Below are 23,279 nucleotides of genomic sequence, written 5' to 3'. Positions count from 1 at the left end.
ACGCCACTAAGTGACAAAATGTTTTTTTTAGATATCTTAAAAACCATAACCCACTTTTAGAATATTGAAGTTGTTTTAATGATATTTCAGTTAAGCATCGTTAGGGTAAGTTCCAATAAGAGGAACACGTTAACAAATTTTAACTGTTTTTAAAAGAGAATTTTGTGCTACATTTTTTGCTATTTAAAACGGTTATTTGACCATTTATCACTAAGCCGCATTTTAGTTAGTGGACGGCAGAAAACTACTATTACCTGTCTAGTATCACCTGATGCCTATCAAATTTTACTTAATGGTTAGTATTTGCGTGGTTGTACAAAGAAGACAAGAATTATCAAGTGACAAGGGTTCGCGTCAGACAGACACGATCCCAGGTGATTTACGACGGGCTCGTCGTAGTGTGTGTTTATTGCACTGTCATAACGTCATGAGCAACTGTAACAAGACCGAAGTTGTGAAGTCAACTTTAAAAATAAACATTCAATAGAAAATAACGTACGTAACACTCCAAAAAATAAATAATTGGTCTAACAGTAATGTGAGTAAATGTAAGTTAGTATTTACTTACTTAATATTTCCTTGGTAATGCACAAAAATAAAACGGCATGCTTTGAAGCAAAAAATTGAATTCATCTCTTTCATTAAGGTGTGACTGTTCATTTGCAAAATGATAAATATGGCATAAATTATTTCATTTAATATTCAATTCCGTTCTTTTGCCTCAAATATTACCGAGTACCAAACGAATAGATACTTTGGCGCCGACACCCTTTTTTATTTTTCCCTATGGTAACGATACTGTTTGCTTGCTGGCTCTTAATTTCGAGTTTAAATATGGGGGAGAGATTCCTTCAAAAGAACACTCGACAAATCCCTGGCTAAACACACGGATGCATCTGGTGCTTCCTTTTTATTCAAGCTAGATGTCTACTGTGTGCTTCAAACGGTATGAAACGTATATCGAAAGTTATATTTTGTGAAAATTGTGTACTACCATTCGCGTTTATTAAAACGCTCGAAATATCCTTAATTCGGGCTTATCATGGACGATAGTTGGTGAAATTTACGACGTGTTATATTATAATTTAGTGTCGAAGGCAGCCGTAAAGTTAGGCTTAAAAGATCAACGGGGCGGCGCGATAGGAGAGCATCAAGAGCAGGGTAACAGCGGGGGACTATCGACTTCTTGTGTTGTAGTTGTTAACTTGTGAGCGAACCTATGAAGTATGTCTAATTTCTAAACATTCTACTACTGTGTTTCAGAAGGAGTATAACATTTAATGAAATAAACAACAGATTTTACTAACAAGAGCTGAAATAAACCTTTTAGAAAATATCCCCACACTTCTGCAGGCAGTGCTCTTCTTAAAATTTTTCCGCCGCACCGAGTTTAAAAAGTTCTCCGAGTACCGGGGAAAATATGATTAAATATGTTTTGTTCAAGAGCAAGACATTAAAGCGATGTTAAGGGTGTGATAATGAGGGCGTTGATAAGCGTTTATTAGCCGGCGGCCCCGGGCCGGTGATCTCAATAACAGCGCGCCGCCATAACGCTATCAGGGGGGAGTTAAATCATTTTAACGTAGTTTGCGACACGACTCCTTTAAGAAAAATGCTGAGATACGCCGCTTGTTTGGCTTTTAAATTGCTCGCCTTGCACCAGGACGCGATGAGTTTTTCGAGTTAGCTTTGTTTTAAAAGTAATTAGGTGTAAGTAGGATGAGGTAAATTGCGTGGAGATAAAAATATAAACATTGTGTTTATTTAATTTGTATTACATTAGTGTAAGCATAAAGATTTCATGACTACTAAACAACACGCTTCGCAAGTAAGGAGTCGTGTACAGTCAAGAGCACATCAAGTTGACACTTTGGATAGTTCTTATCGTATGTTACATAGACTTGCTGTAAAAGACATCCTCTTGACTCCGCATGTTATAATGACATCCAAGTTAAAAACGAACGTTTACGTTGACGAGACAGGAAGCTATGTACCTACCCTATTTATAAAGCCTGTTGAGTCGTTCGTTGTATTGCGATTCGATTTTTTTCTTTGAAATCCCCAAGTCGTCGCGAGCATAGTCGCAATTCCCAGTTGTGGGCTTTGGGATTTGGGCTAAGCCCGACACATCAGTCGCAGGTGCGCTGCGGGCTGCGGGCCAGCTTAGCGACCGCGCCGCCACCGCTATGCTACGCCCCGTGTTGACGCCCCATGATGTGCGTGTTTGTTGTATATCTTCCAAGAGTGGGCTATAGGTTGTTTCATAAGAGTACTAGTATAATAATTTAAAAAATCAATTTATTCATAATAATTGTTTTATGGGCTCATTTTACTTGTAAAAAATCAATTTCATTATTTATATTTTATTTATACGTTTATGAAAATGTGTTTCTTTTTCCTTACACTAATTGATGAAACCCAAACACATAACATGAAATTAATGACAATTTATCTGTTTCACTCTTTTAAAACACCGTGCAGATTAGAAGTCAGTTCAATATACCTTTGGTGTTCGTTATTTATTAACATAATAAGCTATTTATTATTGGCGTGAAAATGATTTTCTTTTTATGTTCTGTAATATAAACATGTACATAAAACATATTTGGGAAATTTTTTTTAAATCGGATCATAGATATAGGAAACTGAAATAGATATACTTATAATTATAACTATTTAATAAAATTACCTATTCGTTGATTCGAAAACCGTAGTTATTTAAGCGGTAAAGACAGACACACAAGTGTCACTCAATCGCAATTCCAGGGGATTAGAGGCGAGCAATAAAACACGTCGAGGGCAATTAGTAGCCAAAATTTGAATTTGATTGGTGTAATTGCACCTCTTTACGGAAGCGGTGTGCCACAGTTGTTATGAAGCGTTTCTAATTTAATATCATTTGCATAGACGTGACCTGCGGTAGCGGCGCACTTGCTGCTTCAACTTTGCTTTGCGACTATTTGCAGTTAAGACTATTTGTTTCTAAAGTTATTTTTTGTAGAGTTCATAAGATAAAGTGTATGTAGAAGCTATTACATACTTTGTGCTTTAGAACGAAGCTCTTAAAATAACGTGACTGATGATTTAATTCCTACGAAAGTAAACATGTCCTCATGGATTAGTCGATTGTCTGAAACAATTACATCTGAGGGTGGACCAAGAAAGGACCATTAGTGACTTACAAAAATATTACATGTCAAATTAATTGTCAGAATGGGCGGCTGGGCGCAGGGGTGGCGACGAGTCACGGGGCGCGGGGGCGGCCCGCACCCCCTGTCACAGATACAAATCGCGCGGATTTACGCGCACTCGAGCCCCACTGGAATTTATCCGACTCTTCTATTTACGTATCCTTTTATTTGTTTCGCTCCTATTAGTCCCGATAGAGAATTTTTATGTTTGCATGCCCCAGGCGTCTGCCCTCGTAAAGCGACGACTTGTGAACGCTTTACAGCGACGATAACACAATTTTCGAGCGAGCGATCTCCGTTTATCGGATTAAGGAGCAATAACGTAACGCTTCCGACTACAGTAAATATTTTCGTTTGCGACCCGATGGCTTAGTGTGATTAATTACGCCCGTTTGTTGCGAATCCAGGTGCGCTGACAGATTTAATCTGTATGTTAGCTGGATTTAAACAAGTTAAACAATCCTAGAACAGCAGAGACTATCATACCACGTGCTTTGATTTGGGTTAACCTATTATTTAATAGTGATACTATCTTAAACCAATACAAAATCTAAGTACCTAGTCAATATAACTCATACCAATTAAATGAGGGCAGATTGAATGGTAGTGTATACAGATATAACACATCGCACCGGTACGATTGCTACGCATTCTAATTCACGCCTATGATCGTTGGCGATTTATTTATGGCGCTTTGGAGGGAGGATTCCGGCAATCCTGCGCGCAAACATTTAAATTAATGTAATAAACAGCCGTGAAATGCTGGGCTTTCGCGGATCGAGGGATTAGCGTAGCACTTCGTAGCGGCTACGTTCGTAGCCGTCATATTATATTTTGCGTTTTATTTCGGGTTTTGATGACCGGGCAAATTTTTCAAATTTACTTTATATTGCAAAATTACGTAATAAATTATATTGGCAAAAATAAATGAAATTGATGGGAGTGCATGTCGAGTTCTTAGGTTTTCGCGATTGTTACACATAGAAAATGAACAAACCAATATTTCAGGTCAGTATCAATATTTTAACCGAATCGTTCGATTGGATACCGTTCTCGAATCGAAAGGCGCTTTCCGTGCTATTCAGAACATTCCGAGTTAAACGTTCGATTCGGATTCGGATACGATATCGTTATCCAAACAGCGTTTACGGAGTTAGTCGGTGAAATAGATTATAAGAAAAATGAAAATCCTTTTATATAGGTACATCTTTAAGACTTTAAAGGCCTAAAATATAGGGATGCATTAAAATAAATTAATAAATTTGAACAAAATCCAGACTTTGCTTAAAGTAATAAGATATTTCCATATTACATTCTTGCTTTGTAAATAGTAGGACGTTCGGTAACTTTTATTCGATAACTGTGTTCTAAATAACGTTTGCAGCCCTTGCCGGTCGAGATGTTCGAGTAATCGTACGGGTGGGACGTCATTTTGGTTCGGTTTCGAATACGACAGTTTGACGTTCGATTTGAGTGTTGTGAATAATAAAGAAAAGAAATCGTATGATATCAAATCGAATCGGTCGAAAACTGAGTTATCGTAAGGTTCTGTCTCGACCCCCAGATCACTTGGATACGCCTGATTGAGATGGTTAAGTCATTATATAACTAGTTATGTTTAATAGTTAAGAAGTTATATAGAATACCTTATTTTAATTTTCCAAAGAACATTCCAATATAGGTACGCAACATTGCTTTTACAAAATATTTTATTTAATTTTAACAATACAAATTTTTTTTAGCATTATGTGTATACTACTATAAGTATACAGCAATAGTGCTCAATAACCAGATTTAAAACAGCAAAAAATAAGATATGTTAATGTAAATCATCAATTACCCTAGCAATAACCGATAAAGGTGGCCAATAAGCGATCGGACGCGGGCAAATTGGTGCGATCGGCATAAATCGGGCGCTGTCGTCCAGGCTTACGTGTTAAGCCGTCCTAGATAATGGGGTTAACACGTCCGCAAGGGACTTAAAAGTCTCGCCCTTTGTTTATAGTATGCTACATGTTAGGATAATACACCTAATGTCGTGGTTTTAATTTGGCCTTCAAAGTAACAAAATCGATTAGTTCTTATTTCTAAAAAAACTATACCATTCCCTTATCTTAGTCAAAAAACATATCAGCGTCGTGAAGTTACAAAAAACGCTGAACCTGAATATATGAAAATTCATATCTATGCTTGTCATCTAAACAGATGGTTGTAAACAGGTAACATCTGTGGCTCAGTAACGTAGTGCGTGACAAGAAGAGTTTTGCCCGATATTGGACAAGTTCGACAATGTAGTTAGCGCGCCGAATCCGTCGCGTAATGCTGCAAAAATTTGATGGCAACCGTATTTCGGTATTTATCTGATAATCATTTAACCTATACACTTATTTCTCTATATTAGTTTTTGATCATGGTAGCCCATGATCAGGTAACGCTTGTGATTTAGTGCAAGATTCTTCGAAACTAGTATGTTTTTTTTACATTTAAGATTTATTTAAACTATCTAAAGTTACTAACTTTAAAATAACTATGCAAACTTACCTACTCTAGTTTCTTTGTCTGCTGTTGGGTCTACTTCAATACTGGCAATAATTGGCACGAGTTGATTGTTTTTACCCAACAATGCGTAAAAGATGTGCTTTACTAGTGCCCAGGAAGATGGGCATCTCCAATAGGCTTGACTGTCCGTGTATGAATCACTGCTGTGCGGTGTCCAATGGCATCGCGAAGCGATGATTGAATGATTGTATTTAAAAAAAATAAACTTGGTACTTGGTACAACGGGCTGGTGTCCTCAACTCGACGTCAAGGCGCCTATTTTGCGTGAATTATAGATATAACTAACATGGCTATAAGTATGTACTACCAAATTATGGACCTAATTTGTTAAAACAATATAAAAATATACATATATACACTCTAACAGTGAGAACAAATTGCCCGAAGTGTGGACAGTCATTCGGTTTAATCACATTGTCACAATCCGATAAAGTTCACGTCAAAAAGAAAAACATACATCATATTGGTCTCATATGTTCCAAGGGTCGAATAAAACATTCCAATCACGTTGGTTCGCTTGTTTTACAAGCTGATACGACGTGGGTTTCCGTGAATTCACCGATCTTTTGTAGATTTGTGGCACTTAACTATGTAGACGGAAGGTTGCAAATCTGGTACCGCGCTAACGTCCAGTAAACATGACAATGCAATCAGCGGTGACCGGGCGGGATTTCCTTCATACATGAGCGGATTTGCGGGATGAATAAGTTTCGACCCCACACAATAACAAAAAGGCCTATATTGCACGTTACGCCTTTTAAAGGGCAGTTTGCGAAATTCTTTCCTTTCTACTGTAACAATAAAGACGGAGGAAAGCTTACTACTCTACATAAATATTAGTGCATAGGCATGATAATAAAACCGACAATGATTTCATCTAAGAACAATTCCTACTCTATGTGGCTCCTTCTATGCCTACTATGAGTTATTGTTATTAGGATTCTATTGGAATTCAAGACAGACAGAAATGTGCCTGTAGTAATTTAATGTTTATAAGTGTTTCTAACTATATGTAGGATCTTCAAGAAAACGTTGACTAATGACGAAACTCTGAGATTCTGAAAGTGATCGTTAACCACATGTTCGCATGCAGCGTCGATCACAAGCCGGATATCAGGATGAAAACGTTGGTAGACCGCTACTTATGGTTCAGAATGAGCGTTTGGATTGTTTGCTGGAGTAGTGCGAGAGGGGCCGCATGCCCCAGGCAGCAGACTAATGTGGCCAATCTAATATTCTGACAGGTGCGGTTGCAGCGCTCGCGGTCGCGCACAGGCCGCCGCTGCGACAAATGTATTACGAATTGTGGATAAGGCTTTTATTACATAGTTACACTTGCAAATTATGTTTGAAATATAATTTTGCATTATACAAAGTAGTACAATATATGCATATCTCGTAAGTATGGCTTTAAAATAATTGATTACACGGGAACTTTATTAACAAAAAAACAGCAACAGTTAAACAAAAACAAATTGTCTAACATAGTTTTTTATCAGAATACGTGGTTTTTGTATCGAACGTACAGACACGATGAGCGTTCACGTTGTCGATAAATAACATATTCGCGAGGAATGACAGCTGTTACTAATCGCCCCCCGCTCGCCCTCCTTCTCGCCCATCGGCATTAGTGGCTCTCGCCGCGAACTAAAATTTTCTCTCCGCGAAACTTTGCAAACACCATTAAGTCAATCTGCCCGTTTTACAGATGTTATCCAGATATTAACGTGCTGTCTCCGAAATGGCAAGAGGTTGAACGTTGTAGGGATGGTACATTTTAACGTCATATTATGTAGTGACTGTTAAGTCACCTTTAGCTAATTGTAGAAAACTTACGACGTGCGACATTTTCCGTTATGTAAGTTTACTTATAGTATTTTTTTTTTCAATGGCATAGTGTTTTATCTGGTTCGCTTAATAATAGAATACTGTGATTTGACAAGTCTATTTAAGTATATAAGAGAAAACTTTAAAATAAGAGTCCCAGAATAGGCAACCAAATACATTATTTAAAAAGTACGTGACGTCACTAAAATATAAAACGTAGGCAGGCAATAGAATTAGTATAAAAATTTCATAGACAACTGGGAAATTAATCTACTTATACGAGTATACAATGACTGTTGGAATCTACATCAGAAAAAATAGCTCCAGAGAGGGAGTATGCAATTATAAAAATGAAATTGAACTAATATGCATTTTTAATAAATATGATTTGGATAACATTAAGTCAAATAAAAAGAAAGGTTAATGTGAGCAGTTACATGGAGGTCAAGGAGTTGGCTATGGACCGTGAGGATTGGAGGAGGCTACACCGACAAGAGCATGGCTCTTAAATAAAATGAATGAGGATAACATTAAAAACATTACTATGAGAATATATTTGAAGGTAGATATTTTGGTTTTGCACAGTAAAAGTACAGTGTAAGATATGGAATGGGTTTATAGACAGTAAAGTTTACAAAAAATCATTATTCATAATAACATAGAGCAACTGAATCTCTCAATTTAAAGTACTTAACTATCACAGCCGAATACTGATCTTCTTTACTAGAAGGTTTTGTCGTTTTGTTATATAATTATACTTTAACGAAAAATAGTAAAATGTGGGCAAAATGTTTTTTAGCGTTGATTTATGTATTTATCGCGAAAATCTAGTGACTTTTAATTAAAATATTGCAACATCAATATAAAAAGAGAGATATTACTATTTCGATAGATTGGAAGATTTAGGGGGTGATTCTACACGATCACACAACAACAACATTTATTATCGCGACCACCATAGACGTGCACTATTTAATTTTGTACTTAATCGCCCAAATATAATTTTTGAGAATATTATGAGAATATTTATCTAGGTATCTTATGCGTCACCCTGAATACTTATTACTGAAACTTGGTGTGCCATAAGAACATCGCAGAGCGTGATCTCGTTTCAATTCTACACGCGACCGCTCGTCAACGTCTTACTTATTTATGATATCTTCTACCCTTACCGGAACATCTGTTGTGAACACGGCTTAAATTGCTAAAACATATAAAGATGGAGGAATAAATTATAAATAACTTGAAAGAAGATAAATTGATCGTGAATTTATTAATATTTTATAACAAGAAAATTTGACTATTTTTCAGCTGGTGATTGTTATAGGTAATGATAATCAAGCACATATATCAAAAAGATTTTGAATTTGAATGCAAAATATAAATGTTCATTTCGATAAAAAAAACCTGCTTGTTACAGACTATATAGATAAATAAAGTTTAACTTTTGCTTATAATTTTATTTTTACCTATTGAATTTGTAAAATCTATTTCAAATGAAAGTCGCCCGTAGCGTACGCAAACGTAGAAGAGTGCGGGAACGGTCGTAGCGCGTAGCGTAGCACCAGCTGCGAATAAATTGCTTAGACTCGATAATGGCGTTTTCAATTTGCGCGGATTTGCAACTCAAGCCCGCACCCGACGTTTACAAGTATTACCAGTAATTTATAAATCCGTCGCATTTTGTGGTGTGTCTACCACAGCGTAGCTTTTTTGTAATTGTGTAGTTACTATTGTATGTAGTGATTTATCTTAAAATACATTAATTATTTGAAATACGAATGGTTTACTAGGTTGGATGACGAGACTTATACCTTTTCGTTTCGGTAACGTAATCACGACATATTACAAAATTACAGAGCGCTCTAGAGAATATACATATTATTACATCACGATGCGAATATGTGAAATTTTGCTTGAGCCGCGGGAAGCAAACGAAGGCAACACAAGCTCCCCGTAAAACACGCTGATACGGATAATCCGCGCGCGACATAACACAGATTGTATTACGGCAATAAGTTCGCTCCGAGGCCGATAAACGTTCGTTCGCTTAATCCCTCCGAGATTTTTTCACACGTCTCTGGGATGCGGGCGCGGAGCCTTCGGGAAAACTAATAAAGAAACCATCTCACAGTCAGCTGAAGCATGAAATGTATTTTTTATATAATTTACCACGAACTGATTGTGGGATGTTTCAGCAGACAGAAGACTCTTTCAAGTAACATGGTCTACTCCCTTCATTTGTTTGGCTAGTGCGTGTGGGTTTTACCCAAAATGTTGCTTAAATTATAGGTGAAAATGGGTGAAATATGCAATTGTTACACAAATTATAAATATTAAAGGACGAACGTATCTGTACAAAGATTTAGCGTGGTGACCGCAGATGGTTGGTGGCTATATTTTTCAATTGTAACGCGAGCTGCGAATCGTGTAAACACGCTGTTGGTATCGGACGTGATAGGCGATGGGGCGGTCGGCAACTAATTACGCCGTCACGTGTGCCACGCAGCCACCGCCGCCGCCGCGAGCAAAACACGTCACCACCGTCCGTCTGACCATATTCGGCCTGCAGGACATCGATCAATTCTAAATGTCGACGTTTTGTACTAAACGCTGCACCCTGTACTAACTTTATGCAAATTTGATATAATCATATCCTAGTTAAATAACGCACAATCAATACACAGTATAAAAATTGGAATCAAGCTAGTTATAATTTTACTGTTAATATAGCGTAAAGAGATTTATGTTCGACATGTTTACTCGATTACTCTGCAGAGAAATGTAAGAGGTACTTCATTTGTTCTGTTACTTCATAATATAGACATTACTGTACTCAGTCAATATCACACTCAACTTTACATTATGGACTTTGTACCACCGTTCTTATCATAAACGACATAAAGTTGAACTTAAATTTTAAGGTTAGGCTGAGTGAGCTGTTGACTGTATATATACGCGGCATTTTGAAAATTCGTGCAATCACCGCAAAACTGATGGTATTTTAAGTAGATAGATATCGTTGGTATTTTATAAAGTAAGTCAGTCTCTTTGCTATGTCTTCACTATTTGTGCCTTTGTCAAAAGCTTGTCATCAAAATGACGAAATGCTTTTTTGTTTTTGGAGTCGTTTTGATTGTTTGTCGAGTAGTGTAACAAAATGGGTTGTTTTATGTTACTCAAAAGTATTATATTGTAATAAAAGACTAGCCTGTGGCCTGCTTTCCCGAGGATTTTTGTGTTTTATATTACAAACAATGGCTTTTAGTGTGTTTAGACGCACTCCTGTTCTCTGTAAAAGTATGTGATGTTACTATCGATGATGTTACTAGTGAACTAGTACTTATCTATTGTATAATAAATTTATAGTAATAATAACGCACTCACTCAACATAGCCCCGCATTAGGGAAACCATGTATCGCGGATGCCATGGACACACAGACAACCAGAAATTACACCTAAATTCACGAGAGAAATAAATGTAAGCCATACAAATATTCCTCCCATGCCGGGAATCGAACCTGGAGCCTCTGCGGGGCAGTCCGGCATGGTAACCGCTCGGCCAAGATGACAGTTAAATCTATAAAAGTATTTCTTTTTTATCAGGATTTAACTTATTCAAGTATATCATCAGTTTTTAGATTTTCGCTACATATTGGAAATTATACTATTTTTTATGGGTCTACGTATTTGTTTTTTTTTGTACAAACAAACCGAGACGTTTGGGGCTTTTACCAAGTCCCGTGGTCAAAAACGTTAAATTTTCAATAAGTACAATATCATTGTGTAATAAATACTAATAATATTCGAATAATAATACGAAGGTTTCAAATAATTTATCTTCTAATATAAATTAAATTTTGTTTATGATTCTGGTAGTTATAGAAATAATGTTTTTCTTGTTTTTTTTTTTTAAAATCTTTTTTGTTTTCAGCTGCGATGGGTAAATGGGCTTTTAACAAATCTGGCTTTAATAGATATGGTAAGTTTTATTTTTAAAAAACCAGTTCTTTTTTATATTAATTTGCACTACAGTTTCATTTGTCTTTTAAAGCCATTCCGTAGAGCCTGGTAATATATTATCTGTTGCAGTAAGGTATTATTAGAATAGAATTGACCCAATATTCATTTACTAGGTCTTTACCGCGATGACTGCTTATACGAAGGCGACCCGGACGTGGAGGAGGCATTACGCCGATTGCCGAAGCATCTAATTGATGAACGCAACTTTCGGTTAATTCGTGCGATACAAGTCAATATAACTAAACATTACCTACCAAAAGAAGAATGGACCAGATATGAAGACGACGTGCTCTATCTCTCGCCTATTGTCGACCAGGTGCGCAAGGAGAGACTTGAGCGTGAAAAATGGGAGAAAGAACATTGATTTTTTTTCTCTGTTTATTATTTCAGTTTAAGATGTGTTTTGCATCGATTAAATATGTTTTATTCCGGGTAACTATTTCATCTTTTAATAAGCAGCTATGCTCGTAATTTTATTCCTGACGCAATTGCGATGAATGAAATACTTGACTTGTACTTTTATTAGCAACACTAACTCAGCGATCGAAATAAGTATCTATAGGTACGCTATGACGTCAACGCTATTGCTATCGCGACGAGCCTGCATGACTTGGAGCGTGACCTCTTTATGGTTGTTCAGCGACTATGTTCGTGGCTCCCTTGGAGCATATAACACGCTAGACGTTATTAAGCATTATTTCTCAAACAAACTTTCTACCATTCTTTTAAAATTGCAGTACGGTAGGGACTTATAAATACCCACCACATTACCAGTGGTTCGCTTAGTAGTACGATGGGCTCCGCAGGTTCTTTGAGAGTCGGGAGGATACTACTTCAAGCAAACAGGTGCACTCGAACGCAATATCGAGTTGTGTCATTGTGGTCTCGCGCAAACAAAATTCGATAATTCTAGCTAAATGTTACAAATACACCGATAAAACACATTCATATCATGTGCGCCATATGTGCGCGCACAGAATACGTTTATTAAAAAAATCGATTCCAATGAATTTGCCAGAGATGGGTGATATCAACATTCAGTGTCGACGATTATATGTATAATAAAATCTTAATAATAATAAATGTTTCTTTATTTAAATTTAAAACTATTTATTACATTACATTACTATTAAATTGAATTTTGATAAGGGAAAATTATTATTATTAATGAAGTCAATAATTAAGAATTAACTTAAATTGAATTCACATTACAAATAATAGTACAATTATAATTCATTTATTTTTCTTTTAAAAATGGAGTGTTCGCTTACAAAATAGCACGTACCGCATGCTCTCCTCACAATAATATTGGCCGAATTTCTCACTTTCGTAAGAAAAGACCACTCCCCCTTTCGTATTGTGGCGAAAAAATCATCTACTCTATTCATGGCAAACATGCCAGACGCACTACATCGCCAGGGAAGCCGCAGCATAGCACGAAATGCATTGTTGTGCTGAACTCTGAGTCTATCAAAAGGTCGCATATAATCGTCAGTGGTATCAACCACAACTGACTAGTGTGGAATGTCTGACAATAAGCCATATGCAGAGTTATTTTTACTTGAGCTCAGCAATGAGCAAATAGCCGTTCACCTATTTTCTCAGAGAAAAACATGCCATGACGTGCTATAAGCTGTGCAACTGAAAGTCTTTGCCAAAGACTGTAGGTACACTAATACGAGTACATAACGTTGTTGGTCTTTGCTGTCAAAACAAGCAATTAATAGTTATTTGTTACGCAAGACTGCACAGTTGTTGTTTGCTTGCGCGAGTGCTTGTGTTGAAACTCAAGCAAGCAAATCATGCCAAAATCAGAATATGCACGTCGTAGCGAGTGTATCAAGGTATAAGACGCAAAAAACTTTGCTGCCGTGCGAAACACACATCTTTTCACCTCAGTGTAGCGAGGAAAATGGTAGATGAAAGAAAAACAGTTGAACTCATATACAAAATCTATGGTTGAGTTGAACTATAACAAATTGGTTTTTATCAATAATCATATACATCATTGATAAACTGATTTGTTACTTCAACAGTTTCTCTTATAAGTTTAATTATGTTTTTATTATTGGTTTTAATTAACAGAATTAGTTATCGTTGTCAGTTTAATGTCAACAATAATAAGAATAAAATCTACCAACGGATTTATATTACATAATAATTTACGACAAATGGCGTGGTTGAATGTATCATTATACCCGTTTTTTTTCATCGAAAGGAATAGTTAGGTGCACCACAGTCACATTAAAAAAAAATTTCAAAAAATTCAAAATATTTTATTACTTCACTGTACATGGCATAATTCAGGGGCTGATGTTTCCTTTTAAGCTTGATAGGGCCTGTGTTAGGAAACATCGCTCTTCTTTACAATTAATAATTAAACATTGCTCTTACGTTAACCTTAATAAACTAAGACTAAATTAACCTATGTGTTACTTTGTGTGAGTGCATGTCCGTGTATATATGCATGAAGTGTGTGTGAATGAGTGTTTGTGTATGTGTGTGTGTAAATGAGTGTGTGTGTGTGTGTGTGTGTGTGTGTGTGTGTGTGTGTGTGTGTGAGTGTGTGTGAGCGCACATATTTCTGTTCAATTTTGATTTCATTTAATTACAATATTATATCAACTAATGCCTCGCTTGTATGTTTACTTATTCTTTTATCTATTTCAAGTAATTGCTCAATCTCCTCATACGACTGACTTAGTTTCGAGCCATTTTGTAATGGCTAATTTGCAGTCATAAACTATTTTGTTGTATATATCAAGTTCTTTGTTAAGAGTGTTATACAGATATGAGGTCCTGTATTTGTACTGTCTACTAGCCGCAGTAGTTTTTATTTTTGGTACTAATGCAATTTTATGATATGTTCACACAAGTCACATCATCGTCCAGTTTGAATTTCAACAACCTTTTCCGCGCCAGTGTGGTAAAACGTTTTTGCGCGCAGATTTCTAATGAGAAAGAAAGCCATTCCGAGCTAGTGAGGTGAAAAAAGTTAGTGATTAACTTTTTTTGGAAAATGGTGGACTTTTGTCACTTTTCAGTTTCAAGTTTTACTACATTTTCAGTTTCTTAAATATTTTCAAATTTTATTAGCTTGATGTACATACCTAGATTGTAAAGAAACTGTTAAACAGCGTCAAAAGTTACTTCAAAACAATTAGGCATGTTCAATAATATAAGATGCGTACAAATTCCGCTACAAAATAGTAAACTCACCATTAAGTTCCATTCATCTAAGCCATTAACGTAATTTCAATGTTAATGATAAGATATGACATTTAATTTCGTATTAAGTACTAATGTTTGCCTTTTCAAATACAATCCTTTTATACTTTTTTGAAGCACCAGAAACACACGCCGCCAGAGTAGTGGAAGTATACTATTAAGAACAACAACCTATAATATGCCTACTATAGGTTATTGTTCTTAGGCAGTATATGTGTCTTTTTTTTTTCATTTAAGTAATTAGAAACAATAAAGAATATTTAAAATAAAATTAACCATCGTGCGTTAAATGTCGTGCCATTGCCGTTCATCTTTATTTAACGAATTTACGAATTTAAACAAATCAATTTTACCACGTAAACGAACTACATGGAACCAGATTTGTTTCTAATACGCTCATAGTTTACCCCCTGGGCTAAACAATACAAACTCGCCTTAACAAAAAATTATCGTAAAAAATGTAAATAATGTATACTAATCGAGTTCTTAGGTTTTCGCGATTGTTACACATAGGAAATGAAACTATTTTTCCGGATTAAATCGCGTATATTTGTTTTTTCAAACAAACACGAACAACGCGATTTAAATCCGGAAAAATAGTTTCATTTCCTAAATGTACACACAGTTATAAAGTTACAAATATGAAGACACTGATTCGGAAACGTGTAAAAATAGTGACTAATAACAATATTAGTTTTTAATCTATGCTCAACTGGGACTACTCCCATCCTATCTACATAGGGTGCATCCGTCCGCGCCACTCCTGCGACCACCCGTAGTCATCGTTGGCACTGACCCTCAGTTTTAATTGCATTGCAGTGGGAATGAATCGATGGTCGATGTATGTGTATATTTTATTGTTTGTTGTCATATATAATAATTACAGTTTACAAGTTTACTAGAGCTTTAGAATTCCTTTTAATTCTCTCTCTATCCAGTTCGCTTTTGTGAACAATACCATATCTTTCTATTGATATTCATACATTCGTTAAACAATCGTATTGTGATCACATGTTTGGGAGCTAGTATTGTTTTTTGGAATTATAAATGAAGTTAAAAGATTATTATCTGTTTTAACAACGACGGAATACATTATGATTAAACTGCATAGGACAAGGATCATAAAAATATCTCCCAGTGAATATAGTCTGGTCAATGATCTTATATTTTTGTGGTTGGTTTTCATGCAGATCGGTTTATTTGTTTTAGTATGAACACACGTGTATATCTTTATTTCTATTTATCCGAATTAATTTACAGCTATCCGAGAACATAGCAGAATCAGGGTAGCTGATTCAATTATGTCACGTTTGGAGTAGAGTCGGTCGGGCGAAAAGACGGGGAAAAACGGGAAAAATGTCGGCATTAGATCGTGTTGCGATAAGTGGATGACTTTGCGCATGACTTGCCTTCAAAGGGCGGCCAGCGAGGCGCGAGCCGACCGCTTGCGCGAGCCGCCTGCGAAGCTATCGTCTGCCGCGGCCACTTACACATCATCTATCGCAATGCATTGAAAAGGATGAGGCACTATTACCATATATTACTTACAATATCGAGGTTAAATGTCAGAGTTTAGCCAACCTTATATAATTTTTATCTCTTATCGCTATCTCATTAGTTGGTATCATCAATTTGACGATATTGTTACTTATAAACAATATACCTACTGTTAGGGATCAAATAAATAAAAATAAAAATATGTACTTTATTTTAAATGTTGTTGTAAGGTAATAGTAAAGCAAACCCTACGTCATTGAAGTAAATCCCTTTTAAATTGCTCGTTCGGTGTTAAAACTCGCGCTTGGTATGCTCGCCACCGCGACACACGTCGATATTTTAAAAGAATGCGCTCCATACGACATAAAAAAGATACGAGAGTTAGGACTTAGTATCCATTTGCCGAAATTGGCCTCGTTCAAGATAACAACAAGTTTTCGCACCCTCGCAGCTAAATGTGCAATTCATACGTGTGTAAATCTACGCCGCTCTATCGAATATGTACCGTAGGCTACAATGAATAAGAAATATTTTAGAAAGTTAGTGTTGCTTTTAACATATGTCATTGTAGATACATGTTATCAGATGTTGGACAACGTGTGGTGAGCTTCAATTTGTTCTCGTTTAGAAATTTTTGAATAAGTAGGATATTTTCTCATGGAATAAGTTTTCCATCAAGACAGTATACTTAGGTTAAAGTACTTATGGTACTACTATACACTTATACTGATTTCATTTATAGTGTGCTTTTGGGATTATATAAATGTCAAAGTAAAGAAATCACAGTTGGTTAAAGTATTTGCATGGCTCTTATCCAAGCAGGTGAACTAGCTATCCCTCATATTACCGTGCCTCGATATTGCTTTTGCATGTGATTACCTACATACTTCACCGAGCAAAGAATACTATCGTGGATCCCCGATTTCCTGCATTCTTTGTGAAATAATGTAATCGAAAGTACGGAACTTTTGTATTTCGGTACTTTTTTCTCATAAAGATCAACTGTTAGATGCTGTTTATGTCGCTTTCTTCATTGTTCAGCTATACAGAGTGTCCATAAAGTAGGCATCAAAACTTAAGTGGCTTATTCTAGATATCAAATTATTGAAAAATTTTTAGGACTTTGTTAATTAATACGCATTTAATTTTTTTTCCCAAACATTAAACATTTATTCAGTATCCACACGAATGAGAGGAATTCAAGTTTTCTCCATGATAAGAATTAACATATTATAAAATTGCAAAACAAGGGTTGTTTGTTTCGATGTGCCGAATAAGGTACTTAAGTTTTGTCATAGATTTCACAGACACCCTATATAGGTAAAACAGCCATTGCGAACTGACACTTATAATTCAATAAAGTAAAATATTAAAATGGCTACACATCATAAAATCGGGAATTGCAATAAACAAGTCAGTGGAATATATCAAAGTAGTTTGGCAACCCTCTTTCGTCACCCGCGCCATCCGGCCCCATACTCAACCCATTGCCTATAACTGTCATCTTGTCAAACTATAGTACACGGTAAATCCTTATATTACCATACTGCCATATTTTACGGCTCACCAGAGAAAATAAATAACACCTATAATATAATATGAGGATTTTCTGAACCTTTAAGTCTAAAGGAATTTACATTTCAGTTGTTGACAGAAAAATCCCTAACATGGATATAATGCTAGTTACGTTGGGGTGAAAATAACAATTTTGAGTGAACGTCCATGTTGCAAACAGGTCGTGGGTGTGTAGTTAGAATGTCGTCTACATTCCAAACTTTTGTTTTAAATACCATGAGGTATATTCGCGTATGCATTCGCGACAACACGGAACAAAAAGCTTGCAACAAACACGCAATGTGGCTTTGGTGAACCGAAACGATAATAAGAGAATATAATTTTATTATTTCTGATCGCAAGTGTAAATTTGTTTACCAATTTTTACTGACCGAATTTTACTGACATAATTTGTTAAAATTATCTAGTCCTACACAAATATATTAAATAATTTAAAAGATAAGCTGATGCTGCACGGATATATGTACATAATTTTTCAAAATAAAGATACTTTTAAGTCTTAGCCCAAATGAAAGCTCACAAAATGACAATCGCGGTTAAGTAATATACCGACGCGTACCAACATGAGTACTACATAACAATATTATGTATAAAGTAAATTTTACTTGTAAGTCAATGAGTAAATATTATATCTATTTATGTAGAAAGTGAGCAAATGCTCCTTGCAGCATTTGGCATGCGTTGTATGCTTTTGTGAAGTAAGTATTACTATATGATGTAGTATATTAAGTTTTGAATACGTTGTTTACCATAGTTTTCATTTAATACTGTTGTATTACCGCCATATATCAGTTTAGAACTTTATTATTTCGATGTTTGAATAAAATATATGTAGGAAGTGTGCAAATGCTCCTTGCAGCAGTTGGCATGCGTTGTTTTTGTGAAGTAAGTTTTACTATGTGATGTATATATACCTATATTAAGTTTTGATTACGTTGTTTACCATAGTTTTCATTTAATACTGTTATATTAATGTCACATTTCAATTTTGAACTTTATTATTTCGAAGTTTAAATAAAATAAAATGTATAAAATAGGTATAATAATTTCCGGTATTTAATCAAGTGATCAGTGTAACCGTTTTGTGTATGGTGATCATTGGTGATCCATAAAGATTTGCAAAATATTGATTTTAATCTGTATTTAGACAATATATGTAATAGTCCTTTTTGCCTTCAAAGTTGAGGATTGAGTTTTTAAAATTTATTTTAGATAAGTACGTGCTTCTATTTACCACCTCAAATACTTTAGTCGAATTTCACATCGTGCTGTCCTTATTCTTTACAATTGGATTTTGAACCGATTCTAGACAAGACTAGAAAGTTTAACTTTAATCAGTCAAGTATGTAATAAAGCTTCTAATATGAAGATTTGCGGGATTTATTTGTCAGCAACCGCAGCATGGCATTATATCGCATGCGATATATGATTAAATTTATCAACCTCTCCAGACATGTTTATCGCAGTTAATAAAGCTATGTTGCCATTATTAAATTTTATTTTTTTTATTGCAAATATTTGTACATTGTGTAGAACTAGGTTATTAATATGAAATTGCGTATTCTAATTATCTTAGTCGTCTAATAATCGCTGGAAATGGTAATCCTTTTAAATGCATCGTTGTGAAACGATGAAACAAAAAATGGCGGGTTTTTATGCTTACAGTTTTTACATAAATTAATTTTTTTTCACCTCACTAGCTCGGAAAGGCTTTCTTTCTCATTAGAAATCTGCGCGCAAAAGCGATTTTCCACGCTAGCGTGGAAAAGGTTTTTGAAATTCGGACTTGACGATGGACTGTAGTGCACCTAACTTTTTCTTTCGACTAAAAAAAATAGTGACGCGTTCCGAATCGCGATTCGTCATAAGTACACACGCCAGCACATCAAGCTACACATTGACGTATCTTGTTCCTTTGCACTGGAGGCGATTTTCGAACAAAAATGTGTGATATGATGCGCCGTTGTCCGTACATTAAGTATATTAATCCGTTGGTATAATTTATTCTTATTATTATTGACTTTAAATTGACAACGATAACACTAATTTCGTTAACCACATAAAATTATAATACAAAAAAGAAAACGTATGTGGTGTAAATTCAGAACGCACCCAAAACTAAGTTTATATAATTTTTAGTCACTTCAATTTCAATACTTTGGATTGAATTGAACTGCAATAAATTAAAAAAGAAACAAAACACGAGCGAGTCTGAGTCTAGCGGTAATGAAAAACTGATTTGCTACAGTTCAACTGTTTTTCTTTCATTTACCATTTTCCTCACTATAGTGAGGTGAAAAGTTGTGCGTTTCGCTCGGCAGCAAAGTTGTTTTGCGTCTCGTGGCTAGAAACCCTCGCTACGCTCAGGATTCAATTTTTCTTTTTATTCTTAATCTTAGTACCCTTCGCTTGCTCAAGTTTGAATACAAGTACTCGCGCCAAACAACAACTTTACAGCCTTGCATAACAAATAACTATTATTTAAGTATTATTACCTTTTGAGTTTCTTACTAATTTGTTACCTGTTTTAGATAGCTCTATAGCCAATGCTCAATAAAAATAGTGGATTGTATAACAAGTAAATAAAAATTTTACACGTGACGAGTATATAACGAGCCGCAGGCGAGAGTGGATACTTAAGTCGAGGATAAAACGGGTTTTATGAACGAGGTGTACACTCTGCTTTTCACTTCAATTGCGAGAAAATTAAACAGCAAAATTACAAATAAACGACTATTTAATTAAAATTAAATGTTATTATAATTGAAAATTACAACAATTACACTTATTTAATGTGATGGTTATTTTATTTTATGCACTTTATTAGGCTGCATAAAATCCTATTTTATGCAGCCTACACCCAGCATAATTACGAACTGAAAAATGAGAAGTGAAAAATATATAAAACGACGGAAATCTTTCAAATGCCTTCAAAATTTGCATAAGTCACACCAAAGACTTTGTGAAAAATGTCGGAGAAAATCTATCTCGGTTTATTTTATACATAATATAGACCACTTTCTAAACAATTTTACATTACATTAGTTATTATTTTCGTATTTGAAATTACTCTCACGTATAGAACTGTGTTAATAATGTTCTCCTCACCTTTTTCCGATATTAAATTTCTGTTTATTAATTTCTGTTTATCTTTGTTCGTCGCACTACATTTTTATGTTGATAAAATTACCGCGAACTGGTAAAATGTTTTAAACTGAGCTGTGATCTTGTGGCTATGTTCATCACTGCGATGTACATGGATACATTGTCATAGCTATAGCTTGCGGCGCGAGCTGTGCGGCTAAAATTCAATGTCACGGTGCTCGCCATATTAACTGTTGTGATAAGAATTCGTGTTGGCGGTTTTATCACTCGATTTGACTGCTGATTGTGGGCATACCTAATAACTTTTTTCGCTGTGGCATGCTACGGGTGCATAGCTATTTAATCAAGAGCTAATTTCTTTACTGGTTGTCTTACTTTATAAGATATGATATCCTCTATTCGACTACGTTCTACTACAAATTCAATCAGGGGAACTAGTTCAACTAAGTTTTTTTAAACATGAATGTTATGCGACGGATTTCACGTTATTAGTTCAAATTCCTGATTATTGAAATATTAGCCTCTTTTCGTATTTCTACTACCTACCCCATCTAGAGATGACACAAATATTGGAAGATTTCTGCTCCGCAATCTCCGTGCTGCAAGCGTTACGTTGAAAAGTCTATGCAAAAGTACGAATACCGCTGTCATCCAGCATATGGGCTCCAGATACGTAGTAAGACTTAGAAAGTAATGTAGATTTTAAAAGTATCTAAGATAAATCATAAAGATTATTTTTTTGTATTAATGTCATCCACCCAGTAACGCTCCACCTGCGGACATGTAGCGCTATTCGCTAGCGATGGGACGTCGGGGGTAATATCGATACCTCGCGACAGTGGTGTTGATCTGGATCCGTTTAGCCATTTCTTGGGGTCATCTACTTTGAAGTTGGCATTCGTCTGCTTTTGCACAAGCTTAGAAATATAATAAAATATACAGTTTTCAAAACAATCCCCGCTATTGCCATCAACCATTACTGTATTTAGAACCTCAAAAAATAACTTTATTTCAAAATTTCACAAAAGAGAGCCTCCATTTTTAACTTATCAGCATTTATTCAGTTTTTACTGGGAATGTTAGTAGGATTACAATGGCGCTTGGAGGCGGGTCTTGATATTTTCAGCTGGGCGGAGTCGAGGAGAAAAATGCGCCGCCTTGTTGAAACCACGCCCACCGGCATCGCTCTCTCGCTTTTCCATTTTATATTTTATTGCCCTGTACGAGTTAATGTCACATACCTACATAGCCTTACATTACTCACACACTCGAACCTTACTAAAGCCAGACGTATTAGTCAAACGGACCATAAAGCTTCTGATGCAATTTGATTACCGATTATTGTAAAACACTAGGATGGATACCATGAACATTTTATTATGATATATATATATATATATAATATATATATATCTATATATATACCCATTTTACTTCATAAAATACTAAAATCTTTGTCTTTAGATAGATAGCTACACTGGGTAACTTACTGTTAATTCTGCTTTTACCGCCTGTCGTCTTGGTAATGAAAAACAGCTGATTCTTCTTTTTGCTGCATGGTATGGCGGAGAGCAACCCACTATGTATTGTTCTTTTAAATAAATAAAATCACGCGCACACTCATAGACCTGCACTAAGGAAACCCTGTATCGTGGGTGTCAAGGACATACACATAAACTACCCCAAATTACACCCAAACTTACGAGAGAAATAAAATTAAATGTAGGCCATACAAATATTTCTCCCGGCCCGGGAATAGAAACCGGGACCTCTGCGTGACAGACCAGCATGATAACCATTCGTCCAAGGAGGCAGTTCTAGTTAAAATGTTTTTTTAACCGTGTTCTAAAACGGAGGAGGTTCTGAACTCGACTATGTTTTGTGTGTATGTTACCGATTACTCGGGCAATTGTGAACCGATTTTGATGATTCTTTTTTTGTTGGAAAGAGAGTACCTCAGTATTAGTCCAATTTAAAGTTGAAGAAAATATTCCACTTCCAAGGGCGGCAAACTATGGGTGAATCTGGTTTTGCGCACATTCCGGTAACCGATTTCAATAAAACTTGGCAAATGGATGTAATTCCACGGACTTTTGAGGTCGATTTTTTTATAAAACAAAGTTATATGGTAACTGAGTAATATGAATAAAGCACGCACATAGTTAGGTACCTACTATATGAATACGGTAAATAACACAGTACCGGCACGCTATGATGGTTGTTTTGATTGATTACAATAGTGAGATCAAATCTCAATTCATTAACGAAAAAAA

General features: G+C 35.6%; 1 protein-coding gene across 2 annotated transcripts; it reads left to right on the top strand.

Moving 5' to 3' along the window:
* The first annotated feature begins 10,706 nt into the window (after window positions 1–10,706).
* LOC113228315 (cytochrome b-c1 complex subunit 7-like) lies at window positions 10,707–12,028 on the top strand. 2 transcript variants are annotated; one of them, XM_026461578.1, is made up of 3 exons: window positions 10,711–10,877; window positions 11,513–11,560; window positions 11,715–12,017. In XM_026461578.1, exons 1-3 carry the CDS (start codon window positions 10,835–10,837, stop codon window positions 11,963–11,965), a joined length of 342 nt encoding a protein of 113 aa, XP_026317363.1. In that variant the 5' UTR covers window positions 10,711–10,834; the 3' UTR covers window positions 11,966–12,017. The 2 variants fall into 2 exon arrangements, with proteins under 2 accessions (XP_026317370.1, XP_026317363.1); XM_026461585.1 differs by lacking the exon at window positions 11,513–11,560 and having other exon boundaries at window positions 10,707–10,877; window positions 11,715–12,028.
* Window positions 12,029–23,279: the final 11,251 nt, after the last annotated feature.

Source organism: Hyposmocoma kahamanoa, unplaced genomic scaffold (genome assembly GCF_003589595.1).
Source record: "Hyposmocoma kahamanoa isolate Upper Pololo Valley unplaced genomic scaffold, ASM358959v1 100021, whole genome shotgun sequence".
Taxonomy (NCBI): domain Eukaryota; kingdom Metazoa; phylum Arthropoda; class Insecta; order Lepidoptera; family Cosmopterigidae; genus Hyposmocoma; species Hyposmocoma kahamanoa.
Note: the sequence above shows the minus strand (reverse complement) of the source record. Positions and strands in the feature narration are given on the sequence as shown.